This window comes from Gavialis gangeticus, unplaced genomic scaffold (genome assembly GCF_001723915.1).
Source record: "Gavialis gangeticus isolate Ggan-Ray unplaced genomic scaffold, GavGan_comp1, whole genome shotgun sequence".
NCBI lineage: Eukaryota > Metazoa > Chordata > Crocodylia > Gavialidae > Gavialis > Gavialis gangeticus.
In genome coordinates this window covers 14980819-14999389 of record NW_017729018.1, presented here as the reverse complement: position 1 = coordinate 14999389, position 18571 = coordinate 14980819, and the positions used below count along the sequence as shown (strand labels likewise).

The window sequence follows — 18571 nt, the reverse complement described above, 5'->3', positions numbered from 1 at the left end:
CCCCCCCCCCCCCCCCCCCCCCACAAAAAGGTAAACCTTTCGCTGGCCCTGGGCACAAGCAGTCTTTGAGGCAGCATGGAGTGCACTGAAAGGAAGCACAAGCACTTCAGTGGAATTTTAGAGGCAATTTTTGAAGACTGTAATATTAGAATGTCTGCAAAATTCAGCAATAGTGACCCAAAAGTTTAGTTTCTCAGTAAGAAAGGGGAATTTTGGTGCCCTGTGCAGACTACTGCTGCTAGCCTGTCCTTTACTCCAGACCAGGGCAAACAGGTATGCCTCTGAACTTTTTGTGTTTTTGTTCCAGGTATTTGATATTTTACTGCCCCATGAACCTTTTTTACAAGTGTGTGAGCTTTCTCCCTGTGAAGCTTATCTTTGTGGCAATGAAGGAGGTGGTCAGAGTTCGTAAAATTGCTGTTGGAGTCCACCATGCTCATCACCATTACCACGATGGTTGGTTCATTATGGTAGCTACTGGATGGGTCAAAGGTAAATCCCATGATGGTGAAGCAGACATGTGGTGCGTTCAGCCTCTGCATGGAAGCAGAAGAGTTTGAGATTGCAGCAGAGGCACTGCCTTGTATCCCTCAGTAGAGGTAAAGGGAGGAAGTTGATTGGTTCCTGGTTATTATGAAGCCAAATGCAACAATTAATGAATCCTCACTGAACATTTGTAACTGTCATTGTTTCCATTTTAATAATAGGGAAACTGAAGTGGAGAGGAGGGTGACTTGCCTAAGGCTCCACTTTGAGTTATTCTGGGAATCCAGTCAGGGGCTCTCTGTTCCCCTTCCTGTGCTCTGCCACCCACGGCTTTCACCTGTACATTTTTCAGGGAGTTTCTATCCAGGGCTGATGGCCTAGGTCCCTTTTCCTTGAAGCGTTGGCTAGGAAAGGTTGTGGGCCATTAAAGCCATACCAGTTAGGATGTGGTCCTTACATCTGGCAATACTTACAGAGCTTTACTCTGCTGTTGGTTCCAGGATGACTCGTTGCAATCAGAAATGGGTCTCGTGACCTTTTTATTCTGATCAACATAATCCTGGTTCCTAGGACTGTCTTGGTTCTTTTGGAAATGAACTCTAATGGAAGTACCATTTCACAGCCTCAGCTTCCATGGTTTCACAGGTTCTGGTGTTGCCTTGATGTCTAACTTTGAGCAGTTGCTGCGTGGAATCTGGAAGCCAGAAACAAATGAAATTCTGCATATGTCCTTGTAAGTAGCTACACTGCAGATTCTCTCACACTGAAATCAGGGCTACCCACAACCAGCGTGTCTTTGTTCCTCGTGTAATTCTTCCTGACCAGCTGTATGTAATAAGACTTCCTCACTTTCTTTTTTAGCCCAACGAAAGCTAGTCTGTATGGAGCAATCTTCTTCACCCTGCAACAAACTCACTGGCTCCCCATCTCTAAGGCCAACCTCATCTTCTTCTTCACCATGTTTATGATTGTTTGCAAAGTGAGTTTACAGTAAATTTTCTGCTAAAGCATGCATAAAACTGAGGGAAAGAAGGGATATACATTCCCGCAGGGGCATGGATCAGGCAGGCAGTGGTATATATGAACAGGGGACGTGAGGTCAGTTTAGGAGATATATTACCACAGGGATCTGAAGTCAGGATGATGGGGAAGATATCACCACAGGAGTACAGTCAGGTTGTGGGAGCTGATCAAACTCTCAGTTCCAGGATATTGTTTAATTCAGTCAGATTTCATCCAATGCAACAGTTCCTAACATTCAAGGTTTTTCAAATGCAGTTTGTGTTTTGCTCAGTGTGTGTTGCAAGTGAAAGTTTCATAAAATAATGAAATGTTGAATATGGTATCATCAACGAGAACAAGGTTATAATTCACTAGGGAAGTAAAATGGCAATGCAAAGACTCCATTATCTACCCTTCACGAGAAATCCTAGGACAAGCTCTTGGACTGAGTTTTTGGCAATCCCCTCACTGTTACTGAAGGCCTTTGCTGTTCCCACTAGAGCTGGCTTGCTTGAGAATCAGGAGGTTTGGAATGGGGTCCAAGTACAACAGGACCCAAGCCCTTTAGCAACACTGATTCCACTTACCAAAGGACAGGGACAGGAGTGGGCCCCTTGTCATTTTGCTGTTAAAAGGTGTGATCTGTAACTTCCTGTCTTCATTGCTGTATGGCAGGTGTTCATGACAGCAACTCATTCTCATGCTTCACCATTTGCTCCAGTCGAAGACTTCATCTGTCCAGTTCTCTTTGGCTCTGTTTCCGGTGGGCACGACAATCACCATCACGACCATCATGGGGGTTCCCATGATGCTTCACCTGCGCTCTCTCCTCAGCCTCCTGCAAAATCTAAGGAGGAGCTGAATGAAGGCACGAGGAAACGGAAAGCGAAAAAGGCTGAATAAGAAAAATCTGTTGTGCACAGTGAACATGGCAGCAAAGAACGCCTCAGAGCTGTGACCTCACATATCTTTCATTTCTTCCCCCTGATACTCCAGAGGAGAGGGGTGGAAGCCAGGACTACCATAGAGGTTCCTAAATTTCAACTGTGCACTCAGTCCCACTGTTAGCTTCGTGGCCTCGTCTCTTTTTCTGAGCCCCTTATTTAGAGAGGGTTTATGTTTGTGCCAGGGTGACATTTGGGCATAAGTTCCAATCCCGTCAGCAACCATGATGCAGCATGTTCAGTTACTCTAACACCTCTGCCTCCCACTTGCTCACACACTCATCGTTCTTTCAAGAGCTAACTTGTATTCTTACGCCTTACAAATTCCTTCAAGTTTTAACTAACCTGGGCAGCCTACAGGCAGCAATCATGTGGAAATTAGATTTTTTTTTTTTTTTTTTTTTAGCACTGACCACTTGTCTCTGAAGCTGAGCTCGGGCTTCTCAACTGCTGTAGGTAGGATGGCAACAAGGTAGTACAATGCAAGGTCTCAGACTGATATGGCTTGTCCCGTGTGCATTAAAGGACATCAGCCTTGGTGTCCTGGCCAAATTCCACTTTGGGTATTTCATCCTGCTCGTCCAAATTTCCCTTACCATTCTTAATGTATATAACCTCTCTCTTTAGTTTCCTTATCTTGATCTGTATTTGTAACAGCTTCAATGATGTCAAGTATTAAGTGCTACATACTGCTACATAGCGCTGCTGTGTACTGCTAACAACTGGTGTCCCACTCCGGCACTGACTGCATGTCATTTGGAAGTGAAGTGAATCCCCTATAGCTTGAAGTTTGTTTCTAATCCTGTGGGATATAAGACTATGTAAATGTTAAGTTATTTATTGTTATTTATTATAGCCAGGGCACCAAACTCTTGGGCCCTAAAGCTGGTTTTTAAAAGGAGCTGTGAATTTGTATTTACACAACTGGGCGGATTTGAGAAGAGCCCAGTTCCACACTCGTCCTTGCTGGTGATAAAATGTTCATAGTATACTAGGAACTGGCCTAAATTCTCTCTCTGCTGGAAGGAAGATTTACTTTTCTCTTAAGTTAACATTTTTAAAAAACCAAGGAGATGGATTTTAGATTAACCTGACTGGAGCATGCCAGCTGAGGAAATCTGAAAATTCTTTGCAAATCCTCAAAAGACAACCTCGTGGCCACTGTACTGGCCTATGACAAGGGCCTTAATCAAGTAGACAAGTGAAACAGAAGGTAAAACAAAAAATGCCCTTGCTTGGCTAATTGAGGATTCAGCCAGTTTTGCCATGTCCTGCTCAGTGAACAGTTAGGGGTTTAAACTGGTTTCAGACTATACTTATGCATAGAGTATCTTGTTTCTTATTTTTAACTGTGGCTTTGGACACTGTCATGCAAAGATCCACTCATGTATCTCAACCTCCTGACCAGCTAGGCTGGGGTGGCTGCTGTAGGTAGGGCTGGTGTGTTCTGCCCCAAGCGGCGCCTAGGGAACAGTGTTGGGCTGTCAGTGAGCTGCATCTTGTCACCCTCACCTGGAGGGTTTATTGCTGCAACTCTGACCTTGAGGATAGTGGAAGAGGTATTTGGAGGCAAGGCATAAATCAGAGAGTTTCAGAAATCCAACTCTTCTCGTGCTCCCAAACTGAATCAATATGATTACTGAAATAAGTGCAAATTGGTTGCCCAGCATGATTTTGTGAAAGGGACTGGTAGATGTAACCCTAAACTGATGCCTATGTACAACAGGACTAAAGCCAATATAGAAGTCAAATTAATTGTGCTTCTGGGTTTTGAAAGTGCCTTAACTTTGTGACCTTCCCTCACTTCCTTTGGAAAGTGGAATAAGCCTGACAGCTTTCTATTTTAATAGGTCTTGTTTTACTGAAACCTGCTGTTCCTCCAACCAGCACCAGGATATGTTTAATATTCTGTGGAATGTCTGATTCAAGGAAATGTGGTGTTTTATAACAGGCATCAGCAAAATAAAGAATTGTGAAGTGACTCAAGGCGACACTCAGGAGGGACCTATGCATTTTCTTTTTACTTTCTCCAGTGCCAGAAATGCTGCAGTTACAAAAGGCTTCTGGGAGGTACCTAAACCAGTTTGACCCCTGGCCCAACAACACTAACATTTACTGTAAATCAAAGCTGAGCATGTCCAGAAACATAGCTAGGGTCTGGTCTTTAACGAGATTTCATGGTAACCACCAACTGCCATTGTTGTGTTTAGTCTAAATTAGTCACGAGGGGTGTTGGGAGAAGACATAACTTTGTGGAGGCTTAATAGTTTCCCTAGCTGTGCTGGACTAGAAATTCTCTTTCCCTCTATATATTTTGCAACTTCACCCCAGGACGGGCAGACGTGCACACACAGTAGCAGGTACATTTCTGTTTCAGTGTGTCATTATGTATTGAAAGTGTATTTGTCAACATGAACTCTACAAGAGAGAGACCCCTAGGTGTGTGATTTTTCTGCTTCAGCCTTTTTCTACTCTACTCAAGTGTTTTTTCAGCAGTTGGTGTTATCATCTAGGACTAAATATTGAAGCGCTCACTGTCTTTACAAGGAACACTAGACTGGCCAATAACTGGTACTCCTTTCATCTTTTTACAAGACCTAGAATAAATGTCCCATGGAAAGCACATTTTGTAAGCCTGCAAGGGACATTTTCCAGTCCTGAGCAGTTTCAGAGTTCAGCTGCCAAGATAGAAAACTCCACTACTCTGAGTGAGGCTGTGCAGGGTGAGAGCTGTAGCCACTCCTGCATCACCAAGCTCAGCTCTGGCATCTGTGCAGCAGAGCAGGGGTGGAAGGAAGCCTGCTGGAACCTGGAGTTCTACAGAGGAGATGTTACAATCTGATAACTCTGCTGATATCAACGCTGGCATGATCGTAACCCTAGGTTTAACTGACAAAGTGACCCTGGTACTATATAGGCATCCTGCCTACTAGAGCTGGCAGAGCCTTTCAGGCAGTTCACAGTCACTGCTCTAAGTACTTTCTCTTGCCTGACAAGTATCTCTTTCTTTCCCATTCCAAAGAGTTCCAAGTGTCTTCAGGTTTTGCCACTACAGAATGAGCTTATGATCAGGGGTATAAAAGCTGTGAACCCCCTATTTTGCATGTTAAAGAGGCCTAAGAGTATTTATGTAGAAAATGCACAGAGGTTTCCCTCCCACACACAAGGCAGGAAGGAGAAGCTGCACAAAAAAAAAAAAAAAACCAAAATTCCCACACCAAAAAGCTTACAAGGGAAATGGCAAAAGCCATCACATTAGAGAAAAACCTAAAATGCCCAATGCTTTTGTCTTCCATTTTCCTTTACTCCTACTGGGTACAGATCATGTATTCTTTCAAACTGTGCCCAGATAGTAATGCCATGGGGAATTCCAGCTGAGTGGGGAATCCCAGTGGTCAAGATAAAACATGGATTAGGTAGTCTGCCTCCTTGGTACTACAGGATACAGCTGCCTCCCACCCTGTGCTCCATTGTAAGGTGAGGGGATTGTTCCTTGACTTCTAATAGAGTAAATATGGTAAAATCCAAGACATCAACATTCATCCTATAGCAGGACGCAATGCAAAGGCGCCGCCTGGTGCAAAGGGTCTGAAGCACAGTAAGTAACTACACAATATGGGAGCTGCATGGGAGACATCTCCCTGGTACCTTGAGGGCATCCACAGCCCAGCCCGTGAGAGAGTGCCCCATCCCAACCCTCTTGTCCAACACCAACTTCTCACCTTCTACCACAAGCCATGAACTCACAAGCTCCTGAATGAACCAAATCAGCTGCAGAGGCAAGTACAAAAAATACCGAATGGGGATCAGCAATAGTGTCAGCAACAAGGAGGCAAGGATGCATGGCACATCATTGGGGGTCAGTAAATGCCCCAGTAATGGTCAGGTCTCTTTGGAGATGCACAGGCTAGAACAGCAAAGTCAAAGCAACCTGACTGCTGCATGTACCACCCCATGTTGTGGTTGACGTGAAGCTTGTCTGGCACCTTTCACCATGTTCAGTTTGGAGCCTAATCTTATTGAATCATCTCTCTTTCTGCAGGGGCCAGCTCTTGTGGGGTTCCCATTCCAGCTGTAAGCCCATAACTCATTCCACTTCCAAAGTGAGCCTGGTGCCTTCGCAATGAGCTCTGCCCAAGGGACTCCCAGCTTCCAGAAACTAACCTTTCCAAATCCAGTTTCTCTTCACTGGCAGCTGGGCCAGTTTCAGTCCAAGATCCTTTACTCTGTGATCTGAATAGAAGAATACCTCACCCAACTGCCGTGCTTGCCCTTGACTCCTTCTTCCAAGGTGTTCACGGTCCTGAGGTCAGTAGCTTGTCTTGCCTCGTTCATCTGTCTGAGGGCAGCAGCAGGAGGGACGGAAACAGGCAGGTCACTTACACCAGGAATGTGGCAAACCTGACTGTACATGTTGGAAATCTTCTTCCCTTGTGCATGTAACACGCCCTAGAGCATGTGACCCAGGCAGCAGGAGTCAGCAAAGAAATCAACTCTCCCGCTGACAGAGGATTGCTCTAATCCCGAGGGACTGCAGGACGTGAACAATGAGAACAAATCAGCTCATCAAATACACTCTGTTTGTCTCCTGTTACCTCTTCTGGGTGAGTCTAAGCAGACTTGGCCTGCCAGGTCCAGGGTGGGGCTGCAAATTTCCTGCCTGTGGGGAAACTCACCTTCAACACTGCCTCAGTCAGAAGCCAGGCTGGCCTGCTGCAAGGCTGAGGCCATCTGAGAAGGAAACTAGAGCTCTGGATGCTTTGAAATCAGTAATTTGGTCTCCAGCTTCCCTTAGGAAGACTGCAATTCCTGTTTCTCTCCTTGGGCTGTACTAATGTCTCATATTTCCCTAGAAATGATGTACCACTAGCAGTTTTGATATCAAAACTGTTATGAGGAACGTGTCTCTGATTCTTCTTTCCCAGGTGGCCAGTGGGCTTATGGTAGCAGTCGGGATTTATGCCAAACTCTCCAAGGAGGCAAGTAAGTACCAGTTTCCTGTCCCGCCCTGAGCTACACAGCTGGAGTTTGAGTAAAACTGGATCTCATCAGGTAAAGCTAAGGAAGCTGCTGGCTTTTCTTCCACTGGCTATCTGCCCAACCATGCCTTCAGCATGAGGCAGTTGAGCCATGCCATATCCCACCTGAAACCCCACCCCTTCCTCAGAGCATCAGGCATAGGAGGGCTGAACAGATGCTGGCTAGCCGTCTGCTCAATGCAATGCTCTCATGAATGGCCTCAGGACCCGGCATCTCCCATCAACACCACAGCCTCCAAACTATAACTGCCTTCACTTTCATCCTGGCCTAGTTATTGAGATTCAGCTTAACAATAGCTTAAAACCTAATACACCTATAAAGACTGCAGACAGTTACCTGTTCTGTGGCACAGTCAGGAGAGAATCTGGACAGAACCTGGAGGCAACGCCTTAGAAAGCCATTCAAAGTCTGAAGGAGACACACTGCGCAGACACTTGCCAGCCGTCTGCTCGATGGCTGACCCAGAGGGGAGCAGGCATGACTGGGTAAGGGCAGGACTTCCCAAAGGGTGAGGTTTACCCCACTGCATCCTGCAGAGGGCATGGTTCTGCAGATCCCTTGGCACCCTGGCACTTGTCTATCTCAGTAACTTGAGGCTAATTGCAGGGAGGTCTGCAATGACTGCACAACGTATGGAGATGAGCTCTGTGTTATTACCTCTGACCAGCAGCTCTCGTAGTCACCCTCCACTGCAATTCCTTCAAGTCACCCCCACACGTGGGGCAAAGCCAGCACAACTACTACCAACCACATAATTGTCTCATACCTCATAGCTGACACAAACAGGTCCTTCAGCAACATTCAACAAACATTTCACGTGATTAAACAGGGGTTACCCCATGCCCAAGACTTCTGCAAAGTAACCTAAGGTGAGGGAAGAGAAAAGCTCCTCTCACCAACCCATGACCCTCTACAGCCTTTTTGGAAGTCCTTGGGTAAATGCTGGCCCACAAACACAGGAGACTGGACTCCACAGGCCAGCATCTGCCATCAAGTCCTGGTTTAGGATGCACCTGACTCCCCTCCCCTCCAGTGCACTACTTTATACTTACTGAGTGGTGGCTCTGGCTTTTGCATAGAGTGAGCGAGAGGAATACAGGACTCTCAGACCATCACATCCAGTCCCCTACAACTGCACACAACAACGTAATAAATACTTGCCTTAAAGGATCCACCAGGACATCCAGCTCAGCCCCTCCTAAACACCACAGCCACAGAGCATCCCAGCCCACATTATGGATCATTGGGTCAAAGGAAAGAGCCACAGAAAGAAGGCAGGAGACACAAGGGTAACACATCCTCTACCCAGAAGGATTTCCACCACAAGGGGACAAGCTTGTTCAGAAACTGTACATACAAACTCTGGGGTGCAAACCTTTGATCGTTTGGCCCTGTGAGGAGAGGACACTCCCCTGGGTGACTGAAGAGTGGGGGAGGAACTTGGTTTCCAGAACGGGCTTGGGGCTTATCATAGGGAAAGGAACAGCAACAAGGAGGCTGTTGTTGGAGCTGGTCCAGTTTTTCCATGTGTCCTATATCCACCATTGGTCTTTTGTAGGGGAGGGGTGGACCAGACTTGCCTCAGGATTTTTCAGTTCGCTTTGGTTTCACTTTCTGCCAGGTGCTGTGGACTCGCTCCTTGTGGACCCTTCGCTCATCCTGCTCACTGTGGGGATCCTCATGTTTGCTATCACTTTTGCTGGGTGCACGGGAGCCCTCCGTGACCTCCCTATGCTTCTGAAAATTGTAAGGAAAAGCCAGCAGATGTTTCCTTCTAGCTGACCAGGCACAGACATTGAGGCCTGTGCCTCAGACTGCCTCACTAGGCAAACTCCTGCTGCCAAAGCGACCACAACAAACATAGTGCAATCCCATTCCACCTTCACTAAAACACCAATTCTGGTCAGGGAATAATAGCTCCCCAGCTGCACAACTAGCAAGGAGAGGAGACAGTCAATGTACAAGCTAGCTAATTTCTGATCATTCAAAAATCTTCTCAGCAATTAGGAGTTGCAATGGCAACATCACCTCTACAACTCCACTTCCAACAAAGAACAGCTGCTGGCTGCGCCAGTTCAGTCTCCTTGATGACTATGGAACTGCCTGTTTCTCACACATGCACCAACATTTTTCCATTTGGCCTATTTGTTCCAAAGTGCCGTTTATAATATTCACCCATTATATTCCACAACTACTTCCAAATTGCAGGGTCCACATTTCTCAAAGAGTTGGCAAATGTGACATTGTGCCAGGTACTGGTGTGAGGTTACCTTGGGGGAGAGGAGGGGCCCTAAGGCACAAGGCAAGCTACAGGTGAGAACACAGAAAAACAAGCCTGATGAACAGAGGTTGGAACTTCTTTAGTCTGACAGAATCCAACATGTAGCTGGAAAGGCTTTTTTTTAAAATAGCAAACAACAGCAAGCCCCCTTTGATTAGATTTAATGTGATCGTCTATACAAAAGAGAAGCTTCCTCCTCTCAGATCAGGTCCCCTAATGTTTATCATTAGCACTGGGTAAATTTGCCCTTGGATTCTCTGTAGCTGTGCTGGATTTTCAGATGAACTTTATTTACTATCCTGTTCTTTGAGTTGACTTCCTGAGCCACTGCCAGGCCTTGATGCCAGCTCCTTCCACTGGAGTCTTGGAGGCAGGGGGAGTCTTGATGGCACTCCAGTCATAGGTGTAAGCAGCGCGCACTCAGTGAGCTGCACTCTACAGCACCAGCAGAACACCCCCAGCCCCAGGGAGCTCTGGTACCAAAGCTCAAAGGGAGAGGGCTGCTCTCAGTCTTGATCTCAATCTTTCATTCTACAGTTTGCCTGGACACTGCTAATTGTACTGATCCTCCAGATCGTGGCTGCTGTTCTGGGATTCCTCTTCTCCGGCATGGTAAATCCACAGCAAACTTCAATGCAGATATTCTGCCTTGTCATCTGAGCACTGGTCTAGAGAACTGTGATTTTTGTAGCCTGTTGCTGGCTCTCCCATAGACTTTCTCTGTAGCCATGGGCAAGTCTCTCCCTTTTCCCGCATCCAAGCCTCAATTTGTCCTCTTACATACAAGACTTAGCATCTCCTATGCCTATCTAACTGGGTGGCTAGGAATGTGCTAGCTAATTATACAATAAAGAATAATCTTTATTTTATCCGTTGCCTGCCAAAAAGGATACAGATCAACCTGCTCCATCTGTATTTTATGGTAAATAAATGGAGAAAGTGAGAGCTCTTTTTTCAGAGGTGCCTGCCAGGGGTTGTTTTCATAGGTGTAAGCATCTTGGGCCCAGAGAGGAAGCAGATGGGTTGGGGAGGTGGAGGGAGGAAAACAGCAAGTCAGTGAATCTACCTGGCTGGCAATGAAAACTACATCATCTCTTGGTCTTGCAGGTGATGGAGAAGGCAGCATTTCTTATGGGGAAAGCTATCTCCAGTTATCGGGATGACCTGGACTTACAGAATCTCATTGACTATATACAGAAAAAGGTAATTTCAAAACTCCTGTTAGTCTTGTATCATGTTTTGCTGCTTAATTATTTCAGAAGGTGCTAAATAATTAAAGAGACCCCAGGTCCATGTCCCTAGCCAGTGCTGAGCTGCCAATGCCAGCCTTCTGCCCCTGAATACACAAGCAGTCTAGTGCCAGGACCACAGCAGCCAGCTTTCATCACCTCCTGGGCTACCCAGCCAGGACTTTGTTTTTTCTGCACTTTACAACTTAGAAATAAAAATGGTCTTGGTGTGGCTTTCAGTGCCATAGAGCTGCTGCTGCTGGCATTACTGTCAAGGAAACTACGAACATAGTGAAATTTCACCCTGGACCAGTTTGGGAAAACCTTCCATCTTTGTTCCTCACTTGCATCAGAGCAGAGGTGCTGCCTCTCAGCCACATTCAAATCAAATTCCTAATGCTAGTATCAGGTTCTCTGCATGAACACATGGAGGGAGCTAGTCAAACGCACCTGTGGCTCATCGGTGAGCCCTGCTCAGACTAGGTTGGGGGAGCTGCATTCAAAAGGCTACAGCTCTCTTTAGCTGGAGTGTAAGGAGTCCCTGGGTAGCTGACTCTTACAGGTAACTGCTCTCAAAGCTCTTCTCAGACTCTATTCTGTACAGTCCTGTGTACACCTATGGCCCTGAGGAAGCCAACAGTTATCCAAGGTCTCCATTTTTGGCCTTGCTCTCTCAGTTTGAATGCTGTGGAGTGCATTCCTACAAGGACTGGTCCCAGAACATTTACTTTGAGTGTCGAGACTCCAACCCCAGCCTGGAGCGCTGTGCTGTGCCTTTCTCCTGCTGCACCCAAGAGGATAAAGGAACAGTTCTCACAGTAAGTCAAGTTTGGCTATAACTTAGGGTGGGAAATGTAACTGCCCAGTTCTTTGGATAATGATGATGATAAAACAACCTTCAGCATGTAGTTGTATTTGCTTCCAACAAGTCAAAGAGAAGGAAGGTAATACGTTGAATTTACACAGGATCTCTCAGATCCAGCTATCAAAGCAGTTTGCCATCGTCTCCACTGCACAGAAAGGGAAAGCGAGGCACAGAGAAGGGAAGTGACTTGTCTAAGAATGCACAGCAAGTCTGTGGTAGAACTGCAAATAGAAACCAGGTCTCTTGATCCCACGTTCCCTGTTCTAACCAGTAGATATGCTTTCTGTTTATGATGTGGCTAACAAGAACACCAAGAGCAAAGCAGCATACTATACCATTCTGGTTTTTACCTTGACATATCACCTGTGCCTTCACCCCTCATCGAGTGCCACTTCTGTTCCACTCTCACTCTAGCTGTACCCTCCTTCCCTGCAGAGCGTTCTCAACACCATGTGTGGTTATGGGACCCAGAATCTGAGACTGTGGAAAGCAGAGAGCCTGATTTATACTGAGGGCTGCTTGGAGAAGATTGTCAGCTGGGGACAAAGAAACTTGATGCTAGTTGCAGGGCTAGCAATAGGATTGTTTGTCCTGGAGGTAACTGAGACTGAACAAAAGTAAGGCCTAGAAAAGTCAATTAGTTTAAACCAATACAAACTCCTGAAAAAATATTGAACTTAGAAGCAAGAATTAGACAGATTTATCCAATTTTTTTCTCACTGGTAAGCTACTGACACATCAGTTTAGCTTGCCTCCATAGGTTATCAGCTTGGTTGAACCAAATGATATAAACAAGAGTTAAACTGATTTAAGTATATTATTTAAAGGCTTGCACTGATTTTACTACATTCATTTTGGAATAGATTTGGTTAAGCTAAATCCTCAGTTTTTACATTTGGTATAAGAAATTAGACATCTATATCCACAAGTAAAAATAATAATATAGGAGCATATTAACAGTAGTATCCAGACCCCTGAACAAAGTAGCCACAGTTTCAGGTGGGCTGAGCCCTTGCAGCTCCCATGTAAGCCAATGTGACATGCAGTCCCTGGCTAGGCAAATTGGAAGCAAATTTTGTGGCCTCTTCTACAGCACTCTCTAGCTTTATGCCCCTTATGGATGTCTGCTTTCAGGTCTTGGTAAATCCAGCCTCATGTCTTCTTCCCTTGCAGGTTCTTGTCTTTTCCCTGGCCACGATGCTTATCTACCAGATCAACTTCATCATACAGAAACGGCAAAGCATGAGGAGATGCCCTGAGAAATAAGACCTGCTCCTAGGATGAACTCAAAGTGGTCTTTGACACCGCTTAGGCTACAGAGAAAAAACTAACTGTATTGACAATGCTGTGAATACCCCAAAGAGGACCATGACTCATGCCCATGTGAATGAAAAGATACCGTGGAGTGTATTCTGTGCGCAAGACAGAGATAAGTACGCTAAGAGGCCTCTCGTCACCAACATCATCTGATGGAAACAACACTCTCTCTCTCTCTCCTTCCATTTTTTTTATCACAAGGAACGCCTGCACAAAACCAGTCTCTCTCCCAAAATTTCTGCTGCTTATTTTCCACCTACACTAGAGATCCCTGCATGTGAGTTCACAGTGCGCTGCTTTAGTAACACTCAGAGGATTCTTACCTGAATGGGAGGATCGGAGTGGATCAGGGAAGTTCTGAAACCTTTCAAAAGTGACACTCCCTACAGTAACAACAGGGACAGGAATGGAGACATTTGCCCTAAAGACATAACCGTTTCCAATCAGTTATTTCCCCTATTTTCCATGACGTACCAGCTCTTTAAAACCCCTTCTGTTGAGGCCACTAGCTAGGATAGCCTTGGAAGGTTTTGTATCTGAGTTTGGTGTTCATCTTCATCTTGAACATTTTAACTACACAAATTACAACCAGGATTGTCTTATCGAGGAACAAAACTTTCAGGACTGTATTTTGTCATCACCTGTCAGAGGCCAGACAGTGCTGTTCTAATTTCACTTCAACAGGTATTCCTCACTACTTATCAGCAGATCCACTTTTTGTTTTTGTTTTGTTGTTTGTTCTCCGTTTCCTTGCAGTTTTACAAAATAATCTGAAGTCTGTAGTTGGTGAAGCTGCCATAGCCTGGAAAGAACTGCTGGTAACTGCAAATGTGATTGCTTGACCTGAAGTTTGCTGCTACCTTCAGCTGAGGAAACTTTGAGACACTGGCATTTTCCTCTTCGCTGTACCATCTGTTCTGTAGAATTGTACATCTGAGAGTGAGAAGTTCTTCTGCAGCCTGACAAGCACGTGGACAAGGAGAGATCCGTCTGTACAAAATAATTCCATACCCCCAGTGAAAAGACAAGAGGCTCCTGACATTGGAGTCTTATCATTAGCTGTTGCCTCACTTAGCACATTAAAGACTTCTTTGTAAACAGGGAAAGTCACTGTTTGCCCCAGGATGGTGCTGATGATGTTTCTTGTACAATATTAAAGTTTCTCTGTCAGCCTTTCTTCTGTGTCCTGTATTTGTACTTGTCACCATGGATGAAGAGATGCATCACAGATTTCAGAGGTCACTATACACACGGCAAATCTATCGGGAATATTTTTTAAATCAAGATATTTTAGTAATTTTGCTCTCTTACAGGTTGATGAAAGTCTAGTGCAGATGAGCCATGTGTCATTACATCTAGTTTAAACAGGTAGGAAGGATGCCTGAACCCTGTCTGGGCCCATTTTAAGTGTTGCAAGCACTATTCCATCTGCCCACTGCTGGAACATGGTGGCAAATATTCCTAAATAGACCAAGCTGATAAGTAGAAGGGCCTCAGGTGTGTATCTCCTTACAGAAAGCATAAAGGAGGATGGCACCTTTGGAGCCCTGGAAAGAGACCCCTGGGATTGTAACCAAGGAACAAACACTGGTTGCTATAGGGATAGTCATCATCTTGAGAATTGCTAATCTGTTCTGTGATACAGTCAAGTTTTACACTGCTCAGCACAGACACTAAGCTCCAGGTTTTTCTCAGATCTCCTTCAGAATAGATGAGGGTTTTACTGATCCCTGTTTAAAACTGAAGGAACAAAACCTCGCAATCATTGGTCACACAGGACGATGCAAGGACCCCTGAAGGCGAAAGTTTAGAGGAGGTTGATCCACTCAGAAGTGCCTCTGAACAGATTCCTCTCAAGAACAGACTCCAACAAGGAAGGAGTCAAGGAGTGAAGATACCACCATGAGCCTCAGCTGCCTCAGCCCAGATGCACGCCAGGACCTTCTCCAAGGCAAGACAGTCCCTCTTCCCTTCCAGCCCTCCAGTCTGGTCCGAATTTTCATCAGCTCAGATTCCTCAGGTAAATAAGCTCAAGGAGATCTTGAATCCTATAGGATTACCGAGAGACTGAGTTCAGGTCTTACAAGAAGGGGGCTGGCTGCCTTCTTCAGAAAAAGCCCATAATCCTCTCTGTGGGCTACAGGTCTGTGTTAAAGGTAAAGGCCGCTGCAGCTGATGCATTCGATGCAGTTAGATGCTACCATCAGTGGCAGCTATGTGTTGTCTGGGAGAAAAGGACTCTGTCCCCATTCAGGGCGGGAGCTGACTAATGGCATTGCCAGTGCAGCCAGGGTTAGCCGCCAGCGTATTATAGTGTATCAAAGGACAGTGGGAAAAGCTGCTGGTTGGTGCTGGGGCCAACAGGGCTGGCAGCTTTCCCTGTACCTTTAGGGAGGCTGGATGCAACAGACTCCTTGAATTGGGTTCTTAACTAATGCCCTGGAGAAAAGCATTTAGGAAGAGATCCATTCTTAGGCGCTGTCCCTAGATCTCCCACCTGCCAAGATCCCCTTGCCAGAGGAAGTGCTCTCAAAAACTGATAGATGGTGATTAATTCAGGATTTCAGGAATTGCGAAGCATATAGCATAACCTCCCCCCGCCCAGAAAACACTCACCCTCCCCTTAAATGTCATCAGGAGAAAGCAGGCTTTGACCTCCCTCCCACTTCCACAAGGAGAGAGACTTCTGCATTTCTTACTTCCCTGCATCCAAAGAAAAGAGCCTGATATGTCCACTACACAGGCACAGGACAAGAAGGGCCAGCATGGCAACACTACTGCTGCCTCTCTGGAGGGCAAGACTTTCCCCAATGGGATCAATAAGTAGGCAGTTAGCCAGGAGGCTGCCAACGCAGTGCTCTTGGGAAGGAACACAGTGCAATCAGAGACAACCAGCTGGGTCTGTCCCAGTGTATTCCAGACGCTAATGCTTAGGGCGACAGCTGCATTTACAACAGGTGCCTTAGTTGTGGTGCACTTGGTTTCAGAAGGGAGGGTGGTTCCAAGTGCCTTGAGACCTAGCGAGAATGACAGAAGCAAGTTACACAAATCCTCTGGTGGAAAGGGCCCCACAGGTAAAGCAATAAAGAGATTCCCCTGTAACTACATGAGACACAGAGTACTAACGAGTTATTCCAAGGGATACATGAGGGAGTCTGCTCCCTGTTGCACACCAGCACAGGCACCGTCATTCCCAGCCCAAGGGAGTCTTTTCCTCTTCTGACATTGCTACAGGTTCATTAGCCATCACTTCTTTATTCAGAGTTGTCCTAAAGGAAATCTGCAGGACCTGCTTATTCCCCCCAATTCCAGCAATGCCTCCTTTGATTTATGTTATGCCAGAGGTACATGACACTAAGATTTAGACACAGGGAGATACAATCCTTGCTCTGCAAAGTTTGCAGCCTAAGAAGATACTGCATAGGCAGGTGGGAACACATTCCCTTTCCTTCTCCTTTTTTTCAAAAGATGTGAGCATGACAGACGTACAAGTAGGTGGGTATTTGCATGAGCATGGGGGTGTGCACTTACACGAGGGAACAAGCAGCCCAGCGTGCATGTTTCTCAGTGTGAGCTTGCCTTTCTGTGTTTATGGAAATAGGGGATATTTGCATGTGCTAATCATTTCCCTGTTTGCTCTATTTAGGGTTTTGAATAGTTTATTTTTACTTTCTGTGTTTGGATTAATTCAGTGAACAGGGCACTGTTAAAAAGGTGCTGCTGGAGAACTCCGCCCTCTTTATCCCAATTACAGCAAGAGCAGTGGCCAGGGAAGCTTCCCAAATGCCACCACATCTATAGAGGGAGTCCTCATGGGCTTTTCCACCAAGATAGCTAAGTGAGTTCACGAGTCCCAGGCAGGACAGGAATTTGAGTATTGTGAAGTGTACTGGTGGTAGAGACACATTTTGGGGGCTCAGTGATTTCCTTCAAAAGCTTGCACACGTAAAACATGAAATCCATCCACGGTGATGCTTCTAGCCTTTATGATTTTGAAGTGAACCTTGCAACTATGATTGCCTGTAACTGATGAAGTAATACGCCGACAATTCTGTGATGAGGGCTGCTTGAAAGACTAACCATTTGCCTCAACAAGCATTTCATTTGACAAGTGAAGGTGGCAAGTGAGTTGATTAGCAACATATGAGAGGCAAGGATTTCTTAGGATGGTGTCTTTTACCGGACCAGCTCTGTAGTTCACAGTCAGACAAGCTTCCAACTGCAAGACTTTCTTGGTTAACAACTACACCAACGGTTCTTCACGGTGCTGTTGCACACGTCCTTCCATGCAGATACGAGCAGAGAGAGCGAGGCGCTGCTGGAGGCGGCCTGTCCCCAGCTGCAGGCCTTCTGTCAGAAGCACGGCCTAATGTTTGAGGTAAACTGTCTGTTCTGTTTAGTACAAAGCATTGCTGTTGCCTCTGCTTATTATCTCACAGCCTTTCCAGCCTTGTCCAGAGGTCATACAAGTACATGGGACGAGAAAAGTGACCTTCGCTCCAAAAATGCTCCCTGAATTTCTTGCCTTCCCTAAGAAGCAGCAGGATAGAGCTGTACTGGCTTTCCAGGCCATATGCTTAAGAAGGCATTTAGGCACCTAACTCCTGTGGATGTCAGTGAGGAGTCAGGCAGCTCAATATCCTTAAGGATTTGGGTTTACTTGCTACTGAGTTCATCCTCTCACTCCCAGATCCTAGCTGGTAAAATATTCATCACTCTCTCTAACAAAGGGCTGCTTTGTTCTTCCGCCCAGGGTCAGATATTATTGCAGGAGCTTTTCCATACCCACTGCGCAGAACTTTTGGCATGGAAGAGGCTGCTGCAATGCCAGGGCTCAGTCTTATTTTCCCTGTAACTGCAGGATCCCAATATTGTAACAAAGACTTCCCAGATTATCAAGCTTCCCCGACTTGAACAAACAGAGCCACCTACCAGCTGCCCACAGTTCAAACTCCCCACCACATGTCCTGACAGATATTCATGGGGAGAGGCTTTAAGTGCCTCTGTATCTCTTTCCCATTTCTAGCTGCTCAAGTAAGAGAGGCGGACATGGGACCGGGTGGTTTCAGTTTGGTTTTTGTAAGCACAGGTGATGGGACAGCCTTATCCCCCACAGCCTTGCTATGTGACGCGGGGTTATTCTCCTACCACGGCCATTGTTTCTGCTTTGAACTGTTCTGCAGATGATTGACTTCAGGTGGGGTGTTTGTGACCTGGCTGACCCGGCTCACACCGACACAGAACTGTGCCTGGAGCAGACTGAATCCTGCCAAAAACTGTCCGTGGGTCCCAGCTTCATCGTGAGTACAAGGCCGCACGGGAGCCCCAGTGCCGGGGAGGCGGCGCGGCACGGGGCAGACGGGCCCGGCCGACACCCCTCTGCCCGCAGGCGGTGCTGGGCCCGCGG

The 18571-nt window shown here is 46.2% G+C and overlaps 2 protein-coding genes across 2 annotated transcripts in view; both read left to right on the top strand.

Moving 5' to 3' along the window:
• TMEM38A (transmembrane protein 38A) overlaps positions 1–4429 on the top strand; it is a 9298-nt gene extending 4869 nt beyond the window's left edge. Inside the window, exons 3-6 of the mRNA XM_019513654.1 lie at positions 308–492; positions 1132–1219; positions 1348–1465; positions 2164–4429. Coding sequence (XP_019369199.1) covers positions 308–492; positions 1132–1219; positions 1348–1465; positions 2164–2391 — 619 coding nt within the window. The 3' untranslated portion in view covers positions 2392–4429. The remainder of the gene's footprint in view (positions 1–307; positions 493–1131; positions 1220–1347; positions 1466–2163) is intronic.
• A 1171-nt stretch (positions 4430–5600) lies between these two features.
• TSPAN33 (tetraspanin 33) lies at positions 5601–13909 on the top strand. Its single transcript, XM_019513653.1, has 8 exons — positions 5601–7036; positions 7358–7415; positions 9094–9218; positions 10291–10365; positions 10861–10956; positions 11660–11800; positions 12283–12444; positions 13021–13909. Exons 1-8 carry the CDS (start codon positions 6980–6982, stop codon positions 13111–13113), a joined length of 807 nt encoding a protein of 268 aa, XP_019369198.1. The 5' UTR covers positions 5601–6979; the 3' UTR covers positions 13114–13909.
• Positions 13910–18571: the final 4662 nt, after the last annotated feature.